A 27,625-nucleotide genomic window follows, 5' to 3' on the forward strand; every position below is an offset into this window, starting at 1 on the left:
TGTGGGACCCCACATGGCAGAGACAGATTAGTCGATTGGAACGTTCCCAGGGTGACAGCCTGAGTTCTTCCTGACAAGAAGGAGGCCAGTAGGTCTTTGGCTGCCTGTTGAATGCCCATATTTTCGACACGATCGACCAAGATCGAGTGGTCGACCATGTCGAAAGCTGCAGATAGATCTAGTAGCACAAGTACTGCTGTTCCTCCTTGATCTCGAATTACTCTAATATCATCCGCGGCTTTGATCGAGGCGGTTTCGGTGCCATGGAACCTACGGAACCCAAATTGGGTACTATCCAGTTGGTGATGTTCCTCACAGAATTCAGATAACTGCGAATTCATCGCTTTTTCTGCAACCTTTGCCAAGAATGGGAGACTGGCTATCGGTCGATAGTTTTTCAAATCGTCCTTATCTAGGTGTGGTTTTTTGAGGAGAGTCTTTTTGAGTGTGTCCATTGGTGGTTTAGTCCTGTGGAATTTGGCAGCCAAATTAATGTGGCACCCGAAATGTGCGTCAGCTGCCTTACTAGATCCATGGGAAGCCAACCAAAAGTGCTGAACTAAAGGATGAAGAAATACAGACACTAGAAGATTGTGCATAACATGGGGTCATATTGATTTTATAGTGGTCTGGTGTACGATTCTGATAATGTGTTTGTTGTAATGTATGACTTGTTGAAAGATGGAGTTTGTAATATATAATTTCGTAAAAGTTTTATGTATGAATTGAGTTGGTCTATAATACAAAATGTTTTGGAAAAAAAGATCATTTGTAAGTTGGACCATTTATTGCACGATTTATGACATAAAGTAGGATACATACAGTTCAAGGGGGTTTGTTATTTGTGTTGTACATTTTGGAATTCATCCCGTCTCCCAGCCCTTATCCATGGAGGGTTCTCTGCTTTTTTCTTCAGACTATTACTTTAGTACATGATTATTGCATACACGATTTTCAGTGACCTGATAATCATGAGGTCTGATTGCCACATTTGAGCATTTCCCTTGTAGAGTCACCAGTCAAGTGGTTTGAAGGTCCATGTTCACCACCTCTGTTGCTACTCCGTCCTAAATGCGATTGCCACTTCTTCCTGCAGCCACATGTTATAAAACTGTGTGATCTGTGGCAGTACCGAGCAGTGCGATGCGGACCTTTGGCCTGAGAAAGCTACATCCACCAATTGCAGCTTCAGTCTCTAAAGCATGTATTGAACTGCGTTGTTGAGAACACTCTCACCCAGATGCTGTGCTTGGCTGTAGTAACATATGCATCCCTGCAACAGTATCTCTGCTTGAAAGCACTCCTTCTATCCACAAAAAACATTAATTTTACTTAGCATACTGCAAATGTACATATAGTTCTTCCTATGAGAACAGACCTGCTTTGAATTGTATTTATTGCATCTGACATGGAGTGTCTAGATTTAAAAGCCTCAGCAATTGGACTCTGCTACCTCCAGAAAGTCAAAACCGAAAATGGATACACTTGGCACATGAGTGAGCTCACAACAGAATCTTATTTCATTGCGTCGAAGGACAGCAGCTTTACTTGACCCAGTGATTCCCTATCAGCATTAGAGTCGCGGTCACTAAAGAACTATCCTGACAGTGGAACGGCGGCAATGCTATTTTTAAGTCTACACCTAACATTGACTCAATTTTGTGAGTGTCCTCTGGGTGTCAAGATGGGACATCAATGTAAAGCTCACATTTCGGTATCCTTGCCTGTGCCACATGAATTAAATAGCTGTAATAAATATGAGATTCTGAATACCTATGAAAGTACCTACTGAAACATGTAATGCAAAGGAGCTCTAAAGAAGTTTGGGTTTGTAACCTGGGCCCAAAAGGTGCAAGGACTTTCTGGTTTTCGTTGCTTACTTTATTTTTAAGTGTACTATTAGGTTACCTGTTAATAAACCCAATTTTCCCTTTCGTGAAGTACTCGCTGGACATTGAAGGTATTGAGTGTTACTTCTTATATGACCCTGTTTGTGATTTGCTAAGCTTCACAGTGAGTACACTTTCAAAGCTCTATCTCAATCCCTTGAGAGAGTCTAGTGGTTGCAGGCAGCCCCACAGCAACCTAATTTAGAGTGCACCGGTACTGTGGCCCAGTGATGAACTGCTAATCAACAGTAGATATCCAGGATACTGCCCAGTAACCTCTGAATACTCCAAGAAAAGGCCTCACATTTTCACAGTCTTTCTGGCCCAATTTAAATAGTCTGTGACACTGCGAGATTAACCCTTTTGTTACTTTCCCCCATTCTCATTCATTATCCTTTTGTCTCATATTTCTTATCTCACCTTTTCTCTTTCATCATTCCAAATCAGGTGCCTTCTCTGATCCCTCCCCCTCCCCCTCCTGCTTCTCCGCTAGAAACATAGGTAGTACTCAGTGAATTGGAGTGGAGGGCATAGGTCTGCACGATAGGTTGTTTTAAAAAATATAGTTTTGTGCATTTTTTTTAATTAATTAAATTGGCTCTGTTCCCAGGACACCCCAAACAATCTCCCTCACTTCCTCTTTTCTTCAGTATACCACTATTACATTGTTTTGGTCTCGATTTTGTCGAAAGTATGTTTTTTTCCAGCGCAGCAATGTATTTTCCTAGCATTACTGTACAATATTTTAGAAAAAATAATTCCGATATTATGACAGTGTTTACTGGTCACCTTCCACCATGTGTAATTCTCCTGTTACAAAGTCAGTTATATCAAGCATATTTGAGAAGCCACTGCTCGTTTATTTTCAATAAGAAGCAGCTGGTAAAAATAGACATCACTGTGTGATGGATCGGATTTGTTTGAAACGAACATTGAATATACAACATTTGATTGTATTATTTTTTTTCCTTCATAATTTTTGTTCTTTCTTTCAGGAAAATTTGGAACTGGAATACAATCTTATTTCTCATTTTTGCGTTTCCTAGTTTTTTTGAATTTTATTATATTTATTATGATGTTTGCCTTTATCACCCTCCCTATCGTCATTTCCAGACATGGAATTTTTAACAGCAGCAACATTGTTTACAATGCAGGTAAAAGTTTTATAATTTATTTTAGTGTAGTGTTATTCTCGAGAATCAAAATGTTATTGCATAGTTTTCTGCTGTTTTATCCAATAAGTGCTGCAAGCGCATTGAGTACTAAAGCTTAACTGACAGACACAGTTCATAAAAAATGTTTGTCCCTTGACCACTAATTCAGATATATGCTTTATGTCTTGATAATGGCTGTCGAAAAACTTTCATTAATACCTGCTGAGTCTATAGCCATGCATTAAAATTTAGCCTATTGTATAATAATGTTTTATCAGTAGCTTTGTTGTAACAGTGCACACATAGTTATTGCAGTGATGAATTTTCTTTTCTTTTAGACCAGCTTAGATTTCATTAACTTGTTAAATCTTTTACAGACACTGTATGTACCGTGTACATTGTTGGAAGCAGGGGTCTGACTTATTTTTACAATTACATCATTGACCTTCTTTCAGGCACGGTAAGAATTCACTTGCGTTTCTGGTTACAAACACATTTCTGTTCTAGTAACTTAAAGTAATGTTACTGGTGCACTTGTGAATTCACAAATATGGATGCACAGCCCTGTGCCTCCAAATGTTCGCTTTTAAAGTATTTAGTGACAAAAACGTATTTAGTAAGCTCAATACTGAAATCTATTAGCACAATGATTCAAATGTGAAGCAGCAGTAATGTGACCAACATGGAGCGAAGATATGTATGTGGCACAAATCCCGAAACAGCCTTACACCTGAGGTAATATCCTGAAAGCCAGGAGTGGAATTCTCAGCATGGTGCTGAGGCTGACTTTCTGCCTGCAAGCAGTAGAAGATGGGGGCTATCTCAATTGAGGCAGTGGACTCTGGCCCAGTTCGGCAAGGAAGGAGACATGCGGCAAGTGAGTATGAGTGTGCACTCCCACCGGTGAGTTATAGTGAGCGTTCTTGGTGCCTCCCCACAAAAAAGACTTAGAGGGTACACCACTAACCTGATGGCGCACTGAGAAGACCGGTGGTAATCCGTGCACTGGTGGCTAGACAAAGAAATGGAAGAACAGTACCTTGTTAGATGTCTTTGAAGACCAGACAGTTCTGCTCACCAAAGCTGTGTCAATCCGTACTACTATTACCAACAGGAAGGAAAAGATCTCTCCAGCATAATATCTGCAACACAATTACATTTGCATCCCCAATTGTGTGAGGGTTAATTGATCTAGAGGTAATGTTGATTAACCTATTCATGGGGGCTACATTTGGTGTAGAACCTTGCACTTTCCGATAGCTCCTCCCGGTCTACCGCCGCATAGTTCACCCAAAAAATAACCATAAGTCTAATCCCTTAAGCACCCCTTCATTTTTCGAAAAGTTTCATTTCTTCCCCATTTCGGAAGTGTGTCTTCTGTAAGAACGGTGTGTGTCCTTCTGCGCCGAATTCAGGCATGTATCCTGTGGTGCTTAGAGAAGACCACCCATGTTTCTATCATTCCATGTAATGCATTTGTATTCTATGCCCTGTTAGGATACAGCGTGATTTACTCCAACAATAGTGTGAGTAATCTGTCTATCTTAGTCAGGTATACTTTTATTTGACTTCAATAAAAAATCATAAAAGGGTGGGAAAACCACCATAGGTAAGGAGTACACAGAATATATATTTTAAAAACTATAACATTTTGAAAAACATGAGGAAAACAGTCGGAAGACAAGTGGCGGTGATTTAAGTAAAAAGACATATTAAAACATATGGGCAGTGCAATAGAGAAGTTTCAAGGCTAATTCTTCTAAAACTACTTGGGTTGGTTGGCAGTTTCAGTTTTGTCCAGTTCTTTTTCCGCGATTTTCAAAAAAATGACACTACAGGACAATTGAATTGATGAGCCTCCGAGACATTGAATGACTGCTGCTCTGCAAGTTCTTATTTGTTCCTTCCTAAGGGCTTCCCGAAGGACTGTTTTTCAAGTTACTGCTAGGAAGGGGCAGATGCATATTAGATACAGTAAAGACTCATCCCCAGCTCTGCATAGGCGGCACTCGTTTGTTTGCCAGGGGTATTTACATTTCGGGTCCTTTGATGGAAATGACCCAAGCCTCAGTAGCGTGAAGAAGTGTTTTTTGCTGGTGAGGAAAGTGGTCTAGCAAATAAGGTTGAGGTTGCAGCCTCTGGTATACCTGTATCACTGCCCAGTCGTGAGATTGTTTTGCAAGGGCTGTTTTGTCCATTGATAACGAAGTCCGTTTAATAGCTTTGTTGACCACAGATTTAAAGCCAGAGTAGGTAGAGACATTGAGCCAGGCCTCCTCTAGCTGCAGTGCCGAGAGGGAAGGCTTCAAAACTTCAAAGATTGGATTGTTTAGCCTGGCTTGGTTTTTGATCTCTACCCAGCAGTAATGTGCAAGGGTGTTGACCTCTGTGTCCCTCATCCTCCAATAGTATTTGACTAGTGCACCTTGTCTATCGGCGATCTGATTTCTTAGGCCGTATTCGAGTCGAATTTGGGCTTGTTGAATATAGCGGGGGATTGTAAACAGGTTCTTGATTGTGCTAAATTTTGAACTGTAGCGTCTTTGACGTTCAAGATTTCTGTGTCATTTGAGATGGAGGGAAGGAATTTTGCTGCGAAAACATTTTAGCAAATGTCCGGTGGAGTGGCTTGTGAGCTTGTTTAAGATTTTGAAAGTGAACTGCAGCTGTTTGACTTTTGTGCAACATTAGTCCAAATGTATTTTGAAGTTGAGGTTGCGGTCTATTTGAAATCCTAGGTATTTATGCAAGACCACCTGGGTCAAGGGTTGCTTGTCCAAAGTCCGGATGCATTTACGATCTTTCACTGCATTAGGTAGTCTGGCCAAGCACATCACCTTTGTTTTTTGGTGGTTGATGGTTAATTGAGCCAAGGTGATATAAACTCCTAATTTGGTGATTAGTCGTTGCAAGCCTACTGGTGTTTGCGCTAGTAGAACGATATCGTCTGTGTATTGAAGGCTAGGTGTAGGTATTTTGCCAAGTTTTGGAGGATCGGATTCGATTGACCGAAGTTGTTTGTCTAGGTCAGCGATGTAAATGTTGATAAGGCAGGGCGCCAGCACACACCCTTATTTTAATCTGTTAAGAGTTGTGATCTTGTTAGTTATGCTGTGCCCATCTCCTTTCCTGATCTGGACCCACGTCTAAGTACAAGTTTATTATGGCCTCCGGCATCTTAGCCGGAAACCTCCCCAATTGTGCATTTTTTCCCATTGTGTGGCTCTCGAGACTTTGTCAAAGGCCGCTTTAAGGTCAATGAAACATGCGTACAGTGGACTTGATTTTGCGAGTGCTTGGTTGGCTAGGAGGGTTACTGCAGAGATGTTCGTAAGAGTGCCAATCCCAGCCCTGAATCCAGTTTGCGTTTGGGGATAAGATTTGTTCAGGCAGCCCAGTCCTCTAAGTCTTCCAGCAGGTTTTGTTGTGTGGCGTTTAGAGCTCTGAGTGAATTTTCTCGATTCATGCCCTTATTATAGGTACAATTCACATTGCCCTTATATAGGCATAGAAATCAATCCCTTATTTAGACATAGCCCATGCAGACCAAATACAGGCATGGCTACTTCCACCCTTACCAAACGTCACAACGATTTCTTGGAAAATCGGCTTAAGCAGTTAGGGAACTTCCACTTGCTTGAATATTGATTTGTCCAAGAACTCATGTACTTTGCAAATAACAACTATTCCCTAGGGGTTCTTTCCTGACGTTATTATGCCCGACTTTGTCAATCTATGGCATTCCTAAACACCTTCAAGGTTTAAATATACCTTCACTTGCTATGGCAAACTACGGTGGTTCGGAGCAGTTCGACTATCTACTTGCCCGACGCAGCTCGCTACAGCAAGTGCCGAAGGAAGCCGACCCTCCAGCTGATGAGTATATTTTTGCCTCCACATCGATTAAGTCAATCAACTTGTAGTTTGAGGGGTCAGAACGAGCACCCAACTTATATATTGGGCTTAAGATACTTCCCCCTCAAGGATTCGGGGATCGCGTTGGAGGCTAAAACGTCGGAGAAGAGTGGGGTTAGATGGCTAGCCCACAATGGGGGATCATACCGTAACAAAGCGTTTGGAAGACCGTTGGGCCCTGGGGCGCCCTCGGATCGTAAGTTTTTTCATTGTTTTCGAGACTTACTCATAAACGATCCGTGGGGGGGGAAGTCAAGTAATTTGGAGATAGAGACATCGTTTACTAGACCTCTGGCAGCGACTTAGTTCCTTATTTGAAAGCCAAGGTCAGCGGTACCTGGGGTTGGAATTTCTTTATATAGGGATTCAATATGAGCTCTCCATGTTTCCTCCATTATATCCGAGTTGTGGTGTGGGTTCCTGCCATTAGTTAGCTGATTAATAATTTCCCAAAAGCGCTTGGAGTCTCTTTGTTTACAGGTGAAATGGAGTTTCGCCCAGAGATGTTCATGAAATACTTTCTTGGCCGCCTTTGTCTCTTTTAAGGTCTTTTCTTGCTTAAAATCAGGGGGTCTTGGGAGTAAGCTGAACCCCGGGTTCTTAGTGGCCGTAAATATTTGTTCAAATGTTGTTTTTGAGTCCTGAGACTTTTAGTAAACCAAGCTGCCCCTAAAGGTTTTCCTACTTTACTGCCAGTGGCCTGATTTGAACATTTGTGATTTAGTTATCTAATAAATGACTCCCAGGCCTGAATGCTTGATGGTTCTGTTTTGGATTTCTCCAGGAGACTAGAGCATGCGCCCATGATGTTGCTTATGTTGTCCTTTTTTTCCATATAAGACGTTTGAGGTTGTAGCAATGCAGTTGTTGTGACGTGGCATTGGCAAGAACTGGGTTTGCGATATTTCTTAAGAGCATGAAAGATTGCGGTCGATGGTCGCTCTCTGAGTATCTTTGGATTAACAGTGCTTTCTGAAGGAACTGTAGGCATCTGAATGAATGAAATATGATCCCTCCTTTTTCGGCTTGATCCCACCAACTCCTGCAATTTTCCCAAAGTAAAAACTGCTCCCACTAAGATGAGTATCTTGTATTAGAACATGCCATGCTATAATTGCTCTGGGTAATACCACAACATTTCCTACAAATCTTATATTCTAGAATAGATGTAGAGGGGTCTGGCTATGTCTTCTCAAGATTATGTTCAACAACATCGGTTCACTGTAGACTCATTTATAACTCCAATTTTTGATTAATGTTGTAAATGCAGTTGTTATCCACAAGAGAACCAAAAATATATATATATAATAATTCAAAAACCCAACCATTTCCATGAATATCAATGCAATATATATTCTTTTTAAATTGCAATCATTATGAGTGATCAGGTGCTCACAAGTTTGGAGAGAGGGCCAGTGTGATCTAAAAGTGAAAAAGTGCATCACAAATAAAATGACGTTTGACTTATGTCTCCTTGAATTATTTCTTGAGTTAGTTAATGGGCAAAGTCTATATATGTCTGCAGTTGGTGGCTTTTCGGCCCCCGATCAATGGGCAGTCATCATGAAAACAGTGGGATGAGAAGTGAGTGCCAATTATCTTGAATAGGTTAAGCTTCTGGAAGGAAGGAGCCAATCCAAAACAAACTTGGAATTTCTACATAGTAGTATGCTAATGATGGTTCCAATGAAGGAATCATTGTTGGTGCCTATAGCAAGCAGGAAATTCAAGAAATATTGACTCGCTTCAAGCTTGTGAGCAATCGAAAAGCAATATGAGACATTCCGCTGTATTTTAAAGAGTTGCTTTGTGAATGAAAACTTTTTAATCATCGGAGCTTTGGTCTGGCATACACCTGTGATGTGCTGAATTTGATAAAATTAGGTTGAATTACTTGAATATACCTCATTTATAAGTCAAGGTATATATGGATTATATGCAATTCGAGTAGCAGAATAAAATTGGTTTAATCTCTAATAATATAGCTTTGTGGTTTTTGTTTTTATGGTAGTCACTACTTTGTGTGTGCATACCTTAATGTGGTTATGGTGCCTCATCTCATGCCTTGCATAAAGCTATTAGAATAATTTCCTGTGTAGCGGAAATGTCCTGCTGTGTAACGTCATAAACTTTGCATGTTTATTTCCCTTTCCACAGGGTTTTCTTGAATCCACGTATTTGTTTTATGGATATTACACAGTGGACATAGTGAGCTATGCAAACTACAACTACAGCCTACCACTTGCGTATTTGTTGGTCACCATTGCATACCTTTTAGTAAGCCTTCTGTGGATAGTCAAAAGGTAAGTTATTGGAGCAAAGATTTTCTATTTTAAACTTCTATTTTATTATTCCATAGCAAAATGTTAATAGACCGTTTTTTATATCCAATTGAGCCTAAATACATCTTTATAATGTAACATTGTAAAACAAGTCAGTCTGTGTTGATTTTTGAGGTTGACATGAAATTCCTCCTAGTCGGCTTGGATTGAGCGGAGTCCAACTAGGCGTGTGAGGCAAATTAATGCAGCTCCTGTTAACAGGATGGAAACAAGGAAATCCCGCGATCCCAAGAGTACAGAATGCTGCTGACTGTCTGCAGTCAATAAGCTATTGATTGTTCTTCATGATTTATTTGTGATTCCATGGCTTGCCAACAAAATAGGTGGTCATACTGACCGTGCACAACCTCCTGTGCTCCATTGAATCTTTAGGATCGCAGGATTTCCTGGTCTCTATCCAGTTACCAGGAGCAGCATTAATTTGCCTCACACGCCTAGTTGGACTCTGCTCAATCCAGGCCGACTGGTAGGAATTTCATATCCACCTCAACAATCCACACTTGTCCATTGGCACCGATAAACTTGAAGAATCCGCTGTCCCTTCAACTCCTGGTACTGAAGAAGACCCGTTATGACAATCCCCCATTAATGCTCCTGTCAGGGTCAAAACGTCGACGGTTTTAGTTTTCCATACTTCAATAGGTCTCTCAGCTTACAAATCAATGTGGATCAATTCTTGAGCCTGAGATACTTGTGATATATTATGAAATTGGACCTTTTTTCAAATTCCTTACCTGTAAGTACATGTCCATTGCGTATGTTGTCACTTATATGTTCAATACACTGATTTTTTCACTTAGGCACTTTATTCACCTTGTCACTGTAAATAATTGTCACTTGCGCAGTTTCGGTAGCAGAATTATCAGACAGCCTACTCTTATGGTAATTTTGTATTGAGAACCAAAAAACCCTTTTTGATGAATCTTTGAAAGTTCAAGTAAAACACTCTTTTTTGAAATTATGAATTACTTTGCCATTCTATTTGTGTTCTAGCGTCATCCCCAGATACACTAATTTGCATAAATGTTAAAAAACTACAAAGAAATTGTATCACCCGACAGAACCAAAATCTCCTTCCTGTTAGCTCTTTTAGGTCAACTGTGTTCTCTTAGCGCCGGGACACCTCCTAGCGAGGTAGCTGTTCGCGCTTTATAAAAATGCAGTATTATTGAAAAACCTTTCTACACTCCATAAAGGGAAGGATAGTACACGTGGTCACGGACAACATCACTACCATTTCGTACTGTAACAAACAGGGCTGGGTGGGGTTGTGGAAAAGTAAATTTTGCCATGTTCTGTGTCCCTACGTGTCCTCCATCTTATGTTATGTGTGCATGATTAATATGCATATGTATTCCCCATGTTTGATTAAAGACGCAATTACAGTTGTGTCCAACTCTAGTATGTCAGTTTCCAGTTCTCGTGAAAGCTACGAGTATTAGGCCTATGTAAAGTTGCGTTGCCACGTTTCTCAGTGTGCACGTTATTTCATTGTAAAGTCCCCGTCTCTAGGCCTCAAAAGGGCCCGGACACCAGATTCAGCTCCTGTCTCCTGAGCCCTCGCTGAGGAGCGATACAGCCCCCACCTGTATCCTCGACCCTTCACTTACTTCCTGCCTCACAGTGCCCGGCTCAGCCTGGCTCTGCCTACGAGTCTGCCAAGAGTATGTTATGATTCTAGTTATCAGTCCAGCCCTCCTTCTCTGCATTCCTAAGCTACTGAATCGCATCAATAGTTTCCGTCATTGTCTAGCCTTTACGTCTCCATGTAAGAGAAATACTGCATTTACTGGTCATTTAATATTCCTCAACACACACTACATGTAGAATAATGCATGCTCCAGTCTTAGAGTCTGTTAGCCTTTCCCCTCCTGACTCTTAGTTTATATCAACATGTTCTCTAAACATTAGATACTAGATAGGGTTAGGTACATGTCGCCCTGACTCTCCAGACTTCAGTCTCTGCTCCTAGCACAGAGTTCATAGCCCCCAGCTTCTCCTAGTAACACGTCATTGTCAGTTTGCGCGCACCATTAGGTCAGAGGTCCCGGCTCCTTAGGTAGCCCCCTCCATGTTTCCGCCCCATTTATGGCATATTCTGTTACGTTTACATCACATGTCTATGTATACGCCCTGTTACACCCTCTTTCACCCTTATCTTTCGCGACTGCTATTGACCACACCCACTGCTCCGCCTACTGTATTCATTGTAATGCAATTGTTTTAGTATATATATGTTGTACATTGTTATTAAAGTTACGCCTGCCTGCTCATTCCAGATCCTGCCCCCGGCAGCGCTGCCTTCCTGTTCCCGTGCAGGTTGTCCTGTTCCTGTCCTTTATGCTGTATTAAACCTGCAAAACTCCTACTACCTCGAATCTTGACTCTTATTTATTGAGCTATCTGTTATTCATTTATCCATTCAAAAATAGAGGTATTATTTATTTATTTACCACATAATGGCGCCCGAACAGGGACTTGCCCTTTCCCCACGCGCCGGTGAAGCCACGCCGGCCCCCTGACCCTCTGCAGCCGTGACGGAACCATACCGTGCACGTGCAGATATTTCTGCTTCAAGTATCCCTCAGGCCCACGGAGGAGACGGAGGTGGCGGTCCAGCATCCAGACGAGGCGGTGGAGGAACGCGGCGAGTCCCGACCAGAGCCCAAGCCGAGAGTCCGAGGTATCCGGAGGCCCACCCGTAACTGAAGTCCGAAGTTCGTCCGTCCGGCGTCGAAGCAGTCCAGTCCAGTCCGAGGCCTTCCGTTCTTGCTGCCCGGTGAGTACCGTTGCTGGGGTAGTATCTAGACAGGGTCAATCTAATTGACTCTGGTCCGTGGGTTTTGGTGGTACACAGACCCAAAACGAAGTGTCCACTTCGGTGGATGCGGGTCCTGACGTGTCTCTTTATGAGACCGGTAAGTTTCGTACTGTTTCAGCAGTGCATCCAGTTCCTGTTCTATTCAGTTCTGTTCTCGAGAAGATTCATGTATTCTGTTTTCAGTATTCCAGGTAGTATTCTGTTCGAACTGTTATTTTAAATGTTCTTCACGTATTTTAATGTCGTGGTATGAATGTGGAGTAATTATCGTGTTCATTGTGTATTGTATTGTGTCTAGATTACAGTTCAGTCATGCCATTGTTTTCTAAACTACGTCAGTTAAAAACTAGAAAAGGTCTGCTAGAAGCAGCAGTTCCTGTCCCGCCTAGGGACAGTCCAGGTCATTTTATGTATCAGAAGCATGGCATAAGTGCCATATTATATCTAGATTTATGGGTAGAATACACCAAGGAGTTAGAAGAAAAGTATAGATGGCCCGTATCAGGTACGTGGGATGCCGAGTGCATCATGAGAGTAGAAGAAGCATTATGGAAGAAGAAAGCCAGACAGTCACAGAAAGATGCCATCGAGTTATGGCGCAAAGAATCTCATAAAAGAACCGAAAAAGAAATCAGAAAGTCAGAATTAAGTAGAGAATCCGCAGAAAAAGCCCAAGAAAGGGAATTAATCGAGATAGGTGAACGAGTTAAAACCGAACAGTCAGACAGACAGAGGAATGCCCTTATTAAGGGTATGTACCCTCTTCTTGCCGAGGGCTTGCCAAAAGCAACCCCGGAGGCATCCAGTAATTTTCCGCCACCATTAGTTCCGATCAAGCTACGTCACAAACCGACCGCAGCTGATATTTTTATCTCATCCTATTTGGACGACACAGTCCCGGAATATGCAAATCCTGTTCCGCCAGTTCCTGTAAATAATGTAAATCCAGCTCCTCCAGACACCGGGGCACCTCTTGCAGTACCTGCTACGGTACCCCCGGTCCAGCCTACATTACAATTTCCCACTCTGCCAGCACGAAGAGTATCAGTAGACGATTCCAGTTTAGGGGCCGCAGGAGGAGGTCCTCCTGGTACCCCGCCACCACGCCAACGTAGAACGTTGGCCGAGTTACATGAATGTGCGTTACAGCGTACGCCCAAATACAAGTCCGTTGCAGAAATCCGACGAGCCCTTACTGAATGCCGCTATGATCCAGTTGCAGGCGATGATAGTACAGTTATATATTCCATCCGTGTAAGACGGGTGACCGGGTATTTGGACACCCTACCGGATATGAAAGAAGATCTAGACAGAATATATCGTTTCATCCGTACAGGGGATGATCCAGAAAGTATTGGCGAAGCCATGTCTCAAAGGAAAGCTGAGATCCAGCTCATGTTATTAAAGTTTCTGATTAATTGTTTAATAAGAGAACAAGATTCCCCGACTAAAGATCCGGCCGAAATGAGAATCCTGACAAAATGGAGTGAAAATATAGCCGAGGGTAAGCACAGAACCATCAGTAGTATAGAGAGTATGTACAAGAAAATTCGTAAAGAAATAATAAGGTTACACGAGAAACGCAAAGAAGCACTAATCAGCGAGAAAGAAAATGACTCTTCCACTGAAGAGGTAGACGACGAGAATCCCACCAGAATAGCGTATGTAGGTAGAACTAGACTTTCCGACCGACATTCACGTCTAGATTACAAGAAAACTGTTCCTCATCCAGCACCAGAACAAGGTTCTCTAGAACAAGTATTTCAAGCTACCGATCACATTCTGAAATCACGAATCGGTTATAGTGAGTTAAGTACCATGCATGAACAAGAACTAGTCCGATCAGCAGTCCGATGGATTACTGATTCTACCACTTTTCCAGACGAAATAGTGGCACAAATGTTTCTGAAACTGCCCCCAGCCGAGCAGCGACTGGTGGGTATGTATATGATCCAGCACCTCATCACTCTGTATGAGGGTCAACATTCTGATCCAGGTCCGTTACACGATGTCCTGAACGAGTTACTCCAGTATAGATGGAAAGGTCTAGGTACCGATTTAATTAGTGTCATTCTAGAACAGCGCCACAAATATAGAACGTTCCTGAACCCGCATTTTGTTCATGTCTCACCCCCAGAAAGTAAACCCTTTTACATAGACAGACAGAATCCGTTACGAGAAGTACACCCAGTTAGGACAGCAGATGGTGAAATGCAACGAGTGTTTGTTTACACCCCGATTACAAAGATGGAACTCTTAGAGATGAAGAAATTAATTCCCTGTCATGATAAAGATCCAGCAGGGTTCCACCGAGAATTAAAAGACATGCTCCGTATGGGAGAATACACGTATCCAGATATAATTAAAATGTTAAAGGTCCTGTTGCCCGCAGGGGTATACGAGAAACTGAAGGAAAAAGAATGGGAGGTGGGAGAGAAAAAGATAGATTGGGCAGTTCTAGAAGCTGAAGATAAGTCACGTGTACCAGGTACCGGTCTAGGAGAGAAATGTAAAGAATTACCAGAATTGTTAATACAAGTTTTGCCAAGGTTATTAGCCACTAAAAAGGAAGACTGGGATGCAATCTCAGCCTGTAAACAGAAACAAGACGAAGACACTAGTGATTTTTATTCTAGATTTGAGAAATGTTTTAGCATTAACAGTGGCCTCAAGACAAGTAGCGAGTCATACCCTCATCTTTTTGTTACTAAATTAGTCGAGAATTCAAGTCCACAAGTTAAGAATCGAGTTTTGAAAGTTGAAAGTACCTGGCAAGCTAATACCCCGTCCCAGATGTTACAGATGCTCCAATATCACCAGAATAGAATCAGAGAAGAGCAAGATCATGAAAGGAAACGTATGAAAGACACGAAAATGAAAGTACTAGTTGCACAATCTGTTCCTCAAGACAGTCAGAAGAGGGGTACGAATCAAGCCAGTCATCCTGCAGTTCCCGTTAAAGGGACATGCAATTATTGTAAACAGCCAGGTCATTATATAAACGAGTGTGCAGTTCTGAAACACAACATAGCCACCGGTAAAACTAAAGAAAGACCACGTCCGCCTAGACAAGAACAAGTTTCACAGATTCCTCAGCCACAGAATGCACAACAGACAGTTACAGTACCGCAGCCTATTGCTGCAACACAGCATGTCACACAGCAGATGTACCAGTATGCACAGTCCGAGTATCCAGAGTATCAGCCATATTCATGAAACAGCCTAGAGAGGGAGGTAGGCTTGCCTCTCATCGAGATACCTGTAGATCAAGAAGGTCCCTATGTTCACAGTCAAGTATTAGGGAAAGACAGAAAGTTTTTGATTGATACAGGGGCAAGTAGGACCACTATAAGTCACGCCGAAGTTCCAGGGGCTCCGCTCTCAGGCTCTAGAAATGTTTCCCTTGGATTTTCAGGAAAACCTATTGTAAACGAGATATCAAAGCCAGTTACTCTAGAAGTAGGTCCATTGTCCCGCACTACTGATCTGTTACTCACAAAGTCATGTCCAGAAAATCTGTTAGGCATTAAAACACTGAAAGAATTAGGTGCAGTTATTTGCTGTTCCCCAGAGGGAATACGTCTGTTCCTACGTGACTTCAAGGGTCACTATGTATTACGAGATTTTGATCCGAGATTGTCCAATGTTCCGCAGCATCTATGGGCACAAGGTCCAACTGATGTAGGTTATATGCAAATCACACCCCATCGTGTGACTCTCAAGCCAGGTGTAGTGTTACCACGAATCAGACAGTACAGATTACCACCTGAGGCTGTAGCAGCCTTATCCAAAATTATTGACGAGCTCATGGCTCAAGGAGTAGTTGTAGAAACTGACTCCAATGTATGTAATTCTCCGATCATTCCCGTCATGAAACGTACTGATCCAAATGCACCCCCAGTATATCGATTAGTGATTGACCTTCGAGAACTCAATAAATGAATTATTCCCCAGTACCCAGTTGTCCCAGATATTTCTTCCCTATTGACAGCCATTGATTCAGAAGCCTCATTTTTTACAGTCATAGACCTCAAGAACGCATTTTTCAGTGTCCCCATTCATCCAGACAGCCAGTTTCTTTTCGGATTCTGTTTAAATGGAAGGAGCTACCAGTTCACACGAGCTCCTCAAGGTTTCACAGAAAGTCCTAGTATTTATAGTCAAGCACTTAAGAGACAACTAGACAATATTCACATGCCAACTGACACTGCCCTACTCCAGTATATCGATGATCTACTGATCACAGCCCGTTCTGAACGTGCTTGCGAGCGAGCATCCCTTACAGTCTTGTATTTCCTAGCCGAGATGGGGCACAAGGTGTCCCCTTCGAAGCTTCAATTCTGTGTCCAGCAAGTGATCTATTTAGGCCACTTACTGTCCAAGAGGGGTAGGCAGTTGACACCTGACCGTATCCAGTTAATAGCGAGTCTTCCTCAACCCAAGACGCAGAAGGAGGTACGTGCTTTTATCGGCCTTACTTCTTATTGCAGACAATGGATTCCTCAGTATGCATTTCTAGCCAAGCCACTGATACAGTTAACGACACAGGAGGCAGCCGTATCGACTGTCCTCCCTTGGACATCTGAACATACACTTAGTTTTAATGAGTTAAAGAAAGCTCTATGCCAAGCTCCAGTTCTAGCAACACCGAACTACAGTAAGCCTTTTACACTTTTCGTCACTGAACGCGAAGGTACAGCATTATCTGTTCTCACACAAGATCAAGCAGGACAATACAAGCCTTGTGCTTATTTTTCGAGCACACTAGATCCTGTAGCCCAGGCTCTGCCTGTGTGCCTCAAGTCAGTTGCAGCCACAGCACTAGCTATCAGACAAAGTGATTCCATAGTATTAGGACATTCCTTGACAGTACAAGTTCCACACTCCGTGGAAGTTCTTTTAAACCGAACACAGACTCAGCACTTGACAATTGCACGTTTAACAGGTTATGAATTAACACTGTTCCAGCCACACATAGAAATCAGACGCTGCAACGTTCTAAATCCTGCTACACTGTTACCATCAGTTACTTCAAATCCTGCCACACATGACTGTGTGGAAGTAGTTAACACTGTGACTAAGCCAAGACAAGATCTGACAGATATTCCATTACCAGATCCCGACCTGACACTTTATGTGGATGGTTCATGTATGAGAACAAGTACAGGAGAACTAGTAGCCGCATATGCAGTGACTACTGACACTGAAGTTATTGAAACACACCGTATTGACACTCTGTCCGCTCAAGCAGCAGAGCTAGTTGCTCTGACACAAGCCTGCATACACGCCAAGAACCAGAAAGTTAATGTTTACACAGATTCACGTTACGCATTTGGAGTTGTACACGACTTTGGAGTGCTCTGGCAGGAGAGAGGTTTCATGACTTCTCATGGAACCAAGATTCAGCATGGTCTCCTTATTCAAGCTCTGTTAGATGCCATACATTTACCGACATCTATTGCTATCATTAAGTGCAAAGCACATACGAAAGTTACTGACACTATTTCCCAGGGTAATGATCTAGCAGATCGCACAGCCAAGCTTACAGCTCAGACTCCAGACATTTCAGTTAGTCCGACACAGACACATACTCCAGATCCAACTACCTGTATGACAGTTAAGGACCCCACTCAAGATGTCATAGATATCCAGTTACATGCTACTCCCGATGAAATCAAGAAATGGTCCGAACAAGGAGGGGTCCAGACAGATCAGGGATGGGTGACAAAAGGAAAAGCCACATGGTTTCTCCCCGACTCTATGGTTCAAGTCATTATCAATACCGCACATAGTCCAGCACATTTAGGAGAAAAAGCCATGTTAGACAGTATCCAGAACCTATGGTTCAACAAGCATTTACGAGCTGCAGCCAAGCAGAAAGTCCGTACCTGTATGATATGTTGCCAGTTCAATCCAGGTAAAAGTGTCCCGGTGGAACAAGGTGGATTCCAGCCCCCTGATCACCCTTTTGAAGTCCTCCAGATGGATTATATTCAGATGGAGCGATGTCGAGGTTTCAAGTATGTCCTTGTAGTTGTATGCGCTTTGTCCAGGTGGACAGAAGCATATCCAGTCCCAGATTACACAGCCGCGACCACTGCCAAGCAGTTGGTTCGTGAATTCTTCCCCCGTTATGGACTCCCTAGGGTCGTGTATTCAGACAACGGCCAGCCATTCTCATCTGAGCTCATGAAACATGTTTCCCTTCTGTTAGGGTACCAGTGGAAGTTTCATTGTGTACGCCATCCTGAAGCAGCCGGTCTCGTAGAGAGACATAATCAGACTCTGAAAATTCGAATTGCAAAAGTATGTAAAGAGAAAGGTGTGGACTGGCTAGTAGCTCTGCCAGTTGCTTTGTTTTATATGCGCATGGTCGCACATTCCAGATCAGGTCTGTCCCCGTACGAGGTCGTATTCGGCCGCCCCCCTAATATGTGGGGTACACCTAGACCTCGAAGTATTACAGATGTTTCAAGTAATATGCTGACAGATTACCTAGCTTCCTTGATGTCTGCCCTACACTCTTGTCGTTCACAGGTTGCCGCCGCATTTCCAGACAATACCGAGGTGGCACCGCATGAAATCGTTCCTGGATGCATGGTTCTTGTGAGGAACTTTGATCGCTCAAGTCCGCTGGAGCCTCGCTGGAAGGAACCCCGTCAGGTCCTCCTGGCCACCCGTACTGCCGTCAAGTTAGAAGGCAGGAAGGGCTGGGTCCACCTGTCACATGTGAAAAGATTTTTTGGACTAAAACCTGTTACCAAGAACATTTCCGAGGATTTTAAGGACTGCCAAAGTACTATTCTTAAGGACTGTCCCGCAAAAGACTCTGAGACGAACCCTTCCCTGTTAGAGAAAACTCCGCAGCAGGAGTATAAGCTTAAATTAAGGTCTAGTAAATTAAGTCAGCCAGTTTGATTGTCTAAGTCCTCCCCTAGGTGAAACGGTTAGACCGGTTTCTGACATGTATATAATAGACCCCCACAGAGAGAGAGTTAGTGAGAACTCTAAAAGTTGCACTATTATTTTATGTTTTCTGCTATATTTCAGCATTATGATTTCCTGCACCGGTTATGCATTTTATTTGTATTTTCCAGTTTCTCATGTAAATAAGTCTGCTAATGTTACGGTAGAGCACACGTTTAGTGATCTACCTCCTCATGAACTCTCTTACCGTCTTGCTATGCGTAATAATTCCTTTATCCGCATGTTACATTATTCACACCAGACCAGCAATGCCACTAATTGTTGGGTGTGTGGTCGACTCCCCCCTTTCCAGACACCGAAGGGAGTTCTGCCACTCTTTCCTTATCCATTTTCACATAATGGTTCGTGTGGAGCATGGTCCACGTTAACGTCATCCTCAACAGATATGTCTTTTCTTAACAGTACATGTTTTCCAGACAAGCAAGGTCTTCCCCACAGAACAGGGTTAGATCTAGAAAATGAAGTTTATAATGTGGGTAATCTTCGAATTTTATGGTCCTGAATGTTCAGTCTGATTCTACTCCAGACTTACCTGCTATTTCAGTATTACCAGTCAAAGGTGAATTATGTGTCCGAAATAATGGTTCTATACATGTAGGCCATAGTGATTGTACTACTATTGTCAAGTATAGTGACAGTGGGAAATCTATTTTCAAAGCTTCACGTCATTCTTATTTCGTTTGTGGTCAGACCGCATATGTTCGTCTGCCCCTCGATTGGGAGGGAACCTGTTACATTGCCTTCCTACTGCCACCAGTTTTCCTAGCCCCATCTGATTATCATAGAAACACACATCTAGTACACTTTAGACATAGAAGGGAGATCGAGTCCCCAATTGTCGATTATACTGAAACTGCACTAGAACAGTATACAGATTTCAATAAAGGTTTCTTCTTCTTTATAGGACCTGTCCAGAATAGTAAGCTAATCCGTAGGTTAACCAGAACCCTTGAAGCAGTAGTGAATGAGACTACCTCTGCCCTAGGTAACTTAACCGAAGATCAATCTGCTATGAGATTTGTAGTTTTGCAAAATCGTCTCGTCCTTGACGTCATACTGGCCGATAGGGGCGGGGCATGTAGAGTCATCGGATCTAGTTGCTGCATTTTCATTCCTAATAACGCGCCGTCTGTTTATTCAGCTATAACCAGACTCCATAAAATTGCCCATATGTTACACCAAAATCCAGGCACCTGGACATGGTCCGGTTGGTTCTGGAATATAATTTCCGCCTGGGGATGGAAGGTATTGTCATTTCTAGGTATTGCAGTAACGATCATATTCAGTTGCTGCCTCTGTTTACAATGTGGCCCTGCGATTTGCGGCATTTGTGCTACCTCTTGTATTCCTAGTCCCAAGTCCCGTCCTAAATCCCGTTCCAAGACAATTCGAGACGAGCAAATGATACTGTATGAAATGATAGATGGTATCATGAATATTGATGTTTCCTGATGGAAACGTAGTGACAAGGAGGGAATGTGGAAAAGTAAATTTTGCCATGTTCTGTGTCCCTACGTGTCCTCCATCTTATGTTATGTGTGCATGATTAATATGCATATGTATTCCCCATGTTTGATTAAAGACGCAATTACAGTTGTGTCCAACTCTAGTATGTCAGTTTCCAGTTCTCGTGAAAGCTACGAGTATTAGGCCTATGTAAAGTTGCGTTGCCACGTTTCTCAGTGTGCACGTTATTTCATTGTAAAGTCCCCGTCTCTAGGCCTCAAAAGGGCCCGGACACCAGATTCAGCTCCTGTCTCCTGAGCCCTCGCTGAGGAGCGATACAGCCCCCACCTGTATCCTCGACCCTTCACTTACTTCCTGCCTCACAGTGCCCGGCTCAGCCTGGCTCTGCCTACGAGTCTGCCAAGAGTATGTTATGATTCTAGTTATCAGTCCAGCCCTCCTTCTCTGCATTCCTAAGCTACTGAATCGCATCAATAGTTTCCGTCATTGTCTAGCCTTTACGTCTCCATGTAAGAGAAATACTGCATTTACTGGTCATTTAATATTCCTCAACACACACTACATGTAGAATAATGCATGCTCCAGTCTTAGAGTCTGTTAGCCTTTCCCCTCCTGACTCTTAGTTTATATCAACATGTTCTCTAAACATTAGATACTAGATAGGGTTAGGTACATGTCGCCCTGACTCTCCAGACTTCAGTCTCTGCTCCTAGCACAGAGTTCATAGCCCCCAGCTTCTCCTAGTAACACGTCATTGTCAGTTTGCGCGCACCATTAGGTCAGAGGTCCCGGCTCCTTAGGTAGCCCCCTCCATGTTTCCGCCCCATTTATGGCATATTCTGTTACGTTTACATCACATGTCTATGTATACGCCCTGTTACACCCTCTTTCACCCTTATCTTTCGCGACTGCTATTGACCACACCCACTGCTCCACCTACTGTATTCATTGTAATGCAATTGTTTTAGTATATATATGTTGTACATTGTTATTAAAGTTACGCCTGCCTGCTCATTCCAGATCCTGCCCCCGGCAGCGCTGCCTTCCTGTTCCCGTGCAGGTTGTCCTGTTCCTGTCCTTTATGCTGTATTAAACCTGCAAAACTCCTACTACCTCGAATCTTGACTCTTATTTATTGAGCTATCTGTTATTCATTTATCCATTCAAAAATAGAGGTATTATTTATTTATTTACCACAGGGTCGTGGACCCTTTGTAAAGAGGCCCTACATCTCTGGACATATCTCTGGTGGTTCAACATCTAGCAGATTCTATGAGTGGACAAACTCAGCTGATGATGCCTAGCGGGTCACAAATGGCATCTCCATCTGTAGGGTGCAAGGTCTATTTTGGCAGTGGGCAGAGCCTTGGTTAGATCTGTTCACCACTGCTGAGAACACGCAATTTCAGCAGTTTTGCGCACTGGAGTTTCTAAGGTGGCACTCGTACAGGCCAAACTATCACCTTTCGCTCCTCCACATCCCTCTAAAGAAAAGGAGCGACTCCACTGTCTGGACATGAGCGTTGTCATTTTACCTTGACCGCTCACGAGTACCAACTCTTCGTGGGATATGTTGGTGTGAAGAAAGGTCAGACTGTGCAGAAGGGGGCCATCTCGAGATGGATTGTGCTCTGCATCAAAATCTGCTACGCACTAGCCAAGAAGCAACCTCCTGAAGGTTTGCAAGCGCATTCCACCAGAGGTAAAGTGGCCTCCACTGTGTTAGCACTCAGAATTCCAGTCCTGGATATCTGCTAGGCAGCAACGTGGACTTCCCTGCACATGTTTACTAAACATTTCTTTCTGGACAGTCACGTTCGCAGGGATGTACACTTTGCCCGTTCGGTCCTGCAGGACTTTCTCGTTTGAAATTGGCTTGCAGACCCTCCTCCTGGGAGGGTGTTGCTTGGGTATCTATTTTAAGGTAAGGAATCTGCGGCTAGAAGTCTCTTATCATGTAAATAAGTTACTTACCTTGGGCAATGCCTTATCTGGTAGAGACTATATTTAACCGCAGATTCCTTACCAGCCCATCCATCCTCCCTGCTCTGGGGACAGATTTTGAGGGACATGGATGACCCCTCTCAGGACATTAGTTTTGACATCAGTGGTCAGTGTTCCTCAAAGTTCCATGCATCTGGTGTGGGAAGCTGTGAACAGAAACAGATGTCAGTACGCCTGAGTGGTGCCTATATAGGTACCGTGATGTCACTTCCGGCGCAGATGCTGTCGACGATGGACGCAGAGTCGATTGAAGCCACTAACCAGCATGCAGGGGTACTACTCAGGGCATATCTTCCAGCTCGAGCCTGGGGAAATTCTGAGGTAAGGAATCTGCGGATAGACATAGTCTCTACCAGATAATCTGTTACCGAAGGTAAGTAACTTATTCTTTAGAGGTAATTGACACTTACTCAATTTGGTATACAGGAAAGTATTAGTAAGGTTATGTCCCAGGTGAAAGTGTAAAACAAATTTAATTTTTAATTGCACATTAACTACCTGAGATATATGTACAAGGGCTCTGCAAAAAAAAAAAAAACACCAGACAGTGCCCTTGTTCGGTGCAGCACCAAATGTAGAGAACCTGCTAACTACAGACCTGGATTGCATCTTCGGTGTTTGAAAGCCACAGTGTGTAAGTGAAAAGGTAAGAGTGCCTTCAAGGGAATTCGTTTAAAAAAATTCTTAATTCACAATGTGATTTAGTCAGAATCAATAAATCATCCTTTTTGGAAACAAATTCAACTCAATATAATTAAACTAAAACAGACATAATTACGTATATGACAAACAAACGCATAAACCAGGTGTATGAAAAATAGAAGTTTATCAAACAAAAAATGATTCATATGATATACAGGAAACAAAAATAGGACTGGAGGTTGATACTCAATTTATGTACAAACAACTCAACAGAACCTATAGACGCCTATCCCAAAAGTATATTGAAAAAAACAAGCAGGATGAAGCGGAGGTCGACGTTTCGGTCTCCTACAAACTACTTGGCGAGACCATCTTCAGGACTGGTGATATTTTCAATCTGTATATTACACAATGTAATAGCGAAAATTATGTCTGTTGCGTATGAATTCCTCAACAGAACCCACGTCGCGTTATTTGGATCAAAGTATTAATACTCCCGGGCAATTAATCATCAGAATCAATCTTTATTTTTGATAGATGGTGTGAACGTAGAGTGCCGCTAACGATTATAGCCAAAGTTGAACAGCATTCAAGCCCGCTACAATCACAGAGAAGGGGCTGTCGTGTCAAAAGCGCGACTTCGCAACCAGCTTCAAGATGCCTCAGTCAATACGGTCGTCTTCACTCAAAGCGCCACAATGCGGGGGTCCTGTCTGAAGAATAGGCGGAAACGGCCTATTCTTCAGACAGGACCCCCGCATTCACACCATCGATCAAAAATAAAGATTGATTCTGATGATTAATTGCCCGGGAGTATTAATACTTTGATCCAAATAACGTGACGTGGGTTCTGTTGAGGAATTCATACGCAACAGACATAATTTTCGCTATTACATTGTGTAATATACAGATTGAAAATATCACCAGTCCTGAAGATGGTCTCGCCAAGTAGTTTGTAGGAGACCGAAACGTCGACCTCCGCTTCATCCTGCTTGTTTTTTTCAATATACTTTTGGGATAGGCGTCTATAGGTTCTGTTGAGTTGTTTGTACATAAATTGAGTATCAACCTCCAGTCCTATTTTTGTTTCCTGTATATCATATGAATCATTTTTAATTGTTTGATAAACTTCTATTTTTCATACACCTGGTTTATGCGTTTGTTTGTCATATACGTAATTATGTCTGTTTTAGTTTAATTATATTGAGTTGAATTTGTTTCCAAAAAGGATGATTTATTGATTCTGACTAAATCACATTGTGAATTAAGAATTTTTTTAAACGAATTCCCTTGAAGGCACTCTTACCTTTTCATTTAACTACCCAAGCCCTCAAGGGTAATCTGGGTCGCTCACTTTTTTGTATACAGTGTGTAAGTGGCCTTTTTTTATCTCCTATTAGTCTTAGTTCTGAGATAAGGAAGTTTGACAGCTTCACCTTGCCTTTGAGCAGACCTTTTATACAGAACTTTTTTTAGGGCAGTGATTGCTCTCACTAAGTTCTACTTACAATACTGTGCCTCATTAGCATGGCGTCAAGCGTTTAGAAGTAGGTTTCTAGAAGTTGGTAAGGCTAAAGGCATTAATCTTTGGCTCCATTTGGATCTTGTCAAAGACCTTGGAGAGGTAATTCCAATCCTTCTCTGTGTCAAGGGAGAGAAGGGCAATGGTTTGCTTAAGTCTTTTAGCCACTTCCAAAAGAGCCACTGCCAGGCGTGTGTTATTGTTCGCCTGTCGGTTCGGTGCGACCATGGAAGGCCAAATGTGACATTGACGAGTCACCATGATGGAATCAAATAGCTCCATATCACAATGTAGCAGAGATATGGGCCTTTATGAAGAACATTGCACGGTAGGTTTGCCTGGCTAAAGAAGAAGGGTAATGTGTTGATTCTAACATCGTAATAATGACTGCTCTAGAGGTCAACAAGAAATTGAACACTTTAACAAGAGGCACCACCAAAAGGGAGGTGTAGGCTTTATAAAAAGTGGCAGTATAGCCATCTGACTGCGTCCTTTGCGAGAAGGGAGGATTCCGATCGTAGCTTGAAGTTAGTCGGGGAGATATTGCCCTCGAGGAGATGGAGCTCTTCAGATTTATCTTATGACCCATTTGTTTTATGTTTGACTTACTTCATGTTTAACCGCATTCAGATTCCCTTGTTATGGTGTGCCTGGCACATCCTAACCTCTATAACCCCACTCTATTAGGTATTTGAACTACTCGCAACGCAGCTCATCTACTCTTTTGGCATTTCAGTTATGGCATGTGAACATTATACATGGATATTTCTAATGTTTGATGGCATTACCGAACTGGCCCAATTAAATGTTCAGAACTGTAGCAAAGGATTCTCTGTCTGAATGAGGTTACATATCTTTAAAATGCAAATGGGACAAGACATTGCATATATTTGTGGGGGAGGTGGTGGGGTTTTCCTAACACCATGTTAACATACTGATCAAACCTTTTGCCTTCACTCCTGTTTTTCCTAATTTGTTTTGTTGCCATTAGGCTCTGTGCACTTTACTACTGCTAACCAATGTTAAAGTTCCAGTGCTCTCTCCTTCAAAACATGATAAAATTGGCATGAGCCTCATTATTTTACTTATATGCCTGTAGTATATGGATGTACATGTACGCAGGCCCTGCAAATTAAAGGCCTCTAGTAGGCCTGCAATACTCTTTGTGCCACCCACTAAAGTGGCACCTTAAAATGTGCCTCAGTCCTGCATTTCAGCCTGTAGAGCAGTTTTAAACTAGTAATTTGACCTACAGAAGAAACCTATTGCTGTGCTTAAACATTCCTTTTTAATACAGATAACACACCTGTATGGTAGGCCCTAAAAAGCCCATACAGCAGGGTCCCTAGTATTTATAAAGTTGAACATGTGGTTGTAAGTTTTACATATCCTGGTAGTGAACAACTCCTAAAGTCGTTTTTCACTGGTGTAGCACCTACCTCTCCCACAGGATAACATTAGGTTATCTTACATTTAATAAATGCTAACTTTTGATTGAGAACAGATAGGGATATCAGGTTTGGTCAAAAATTAATTGTAATTTACAATCCATTTTAATGCTATAGTCCGATTTTAAGTCGCAATTGTGAAGACCATTTTAGAAATGTTACATTTTCCTGCCTTATCCATTTGGTCCCTGCTGCCAGTGTCTTGAGTCACATGTCTTTGAATGACTTTTCTGTTGGGCTTTGTGTATTCTTCCCAGATAGTAAGTCAGATCGCGGCTAGGTGTTAGGAGGAGGGACCATCTTAAACCTTAAAGTGCGGTCTCCAGCACATACTCAAAAGAACCTGACACTAGGCTTTTGTAACCCCATACGTCTTGTAGACTTGACAGGGGAAGGAAAGAACTTCCCAGAACCAGATGTGGGAGTACCCAGGGTGTTCCCCCTACTTCAAACACTGCCTCCAGGTAGAAATATTGGACCCTCCGAACACCCCTTCACTACACTCGTGGTCCTGTGGAAGACTTCAGAAAGACTGCCCTGCTGCATGAGGCCTATCCTAGTACTGAGAGGACTGGTCTGCTGCTACCAGAGGACTACCCTGCTTCTTGAGGCCTGCCCTGATCCCCAGAGGACCGCTGTGCTGCTTGAGACCTGCCTTGACCCAGGACTATCAAAGTTACTCCAAGGGCTAGTTGACGTGGAGAAGTGTGGCTCACCGATTAGAGCGGCAGACCCTGAGGCAGAGGTCTGGCCCGGGACCAGGGGTCAATCCCCGTCACGGCAGGGTCTTGGGCTCAATGTCCTCGGACCCGATAATTCTCGCCTCAGTGCCTACTCTAATCATGGGTTCCACTCTGCAACTCTGGGCAATAGCTTGCTTAATCTCCACACCGGCCCTAACAACGCTAGGATGCCTGGCTTCACCTTGGGGGTGCCCAGGAGTGGACACCTCATAGGAACAGGCCAGGAAGGGTTCCACAGCGGTATTCGTACAGCGCTTAGAGACCCCTGGGTGATAGGCGCTATACAAATGCGAATTACATTTACATTTACTGGCTTCTTTTGTGAGCCACAGGAACATGACAAGCTCCAGAGACCCTGAAGCCTGCACCTGGCCTCTGATGAAGTCAGTCTGTCAGAAATGGCCCTATTTGCAGGGTTATCCCCAAACTTTTTGCTTCTTCCTCTTACTTTTTCCTGGCCTGTGGACGTTGGCTTTAGGACTCTGGGCACTTTACCACTGCTGAGCAGTGCTAAAGTGCATATGCTCTCTGTGTAAAGTGTTATTGTGATTGGTTATCCATGATTGGCATATTTGGTCCCTAGTAAAGTGCACTGGGCTGGTAACTCAAATGCTATTAGTGGACTTGCAGTACTGATTGTGCCACCCACATGAGTAGCCCGGAAAAGATGTCTCAGGCCTGCCACCGCAGT

The 27,625-nt window shown here is 42.9% G+C and overlaps 1 protein-coding gene across 2 annotated transcripts in view; it reads left to right on the forward strand.

The window, feature by feature from the left end:
• Positions 1–27,625, forward strand: part of TMC7 (transmembrane channel like 7) — a 430,401-nt gene that overhangs the window by 130,491 nt on the left and 272,285 nt on the right. For both annotated transcript variants that reach the window (XM_078665244.1, XM_078665243.1), the window contains exons 4-6: positions 2,885–3,043; positions 3,421–3,503; positions 9,116–9,261. In XM_078665244.1, coding sequence (XP_078521370.1) covers positions 2,885–3,043; positions 3,421–3,503; positions 9,116–9,261 — 388 coding nt within the window. The remainder of the gene's footprint in view (positions 1–2,884; positions 3,044–3,420; positions 3,504–9,115; positions 9,262–27,625) is intronic.

The sequence above is a fragment of the Lissotriton helveticus genome, chromosome 10 (genome assembly GCF_964261635.1).
Source record: "Lissotriton helveticus chromosome 10, aLisHel1.1, whole genome shotgun sequence".
Lineage (NCBI taxonomy): Eukaryota > Metazoa > Chordata > Amphibia > Caudata > Salamandridae > Lissotriton > Lissotriton helveticus.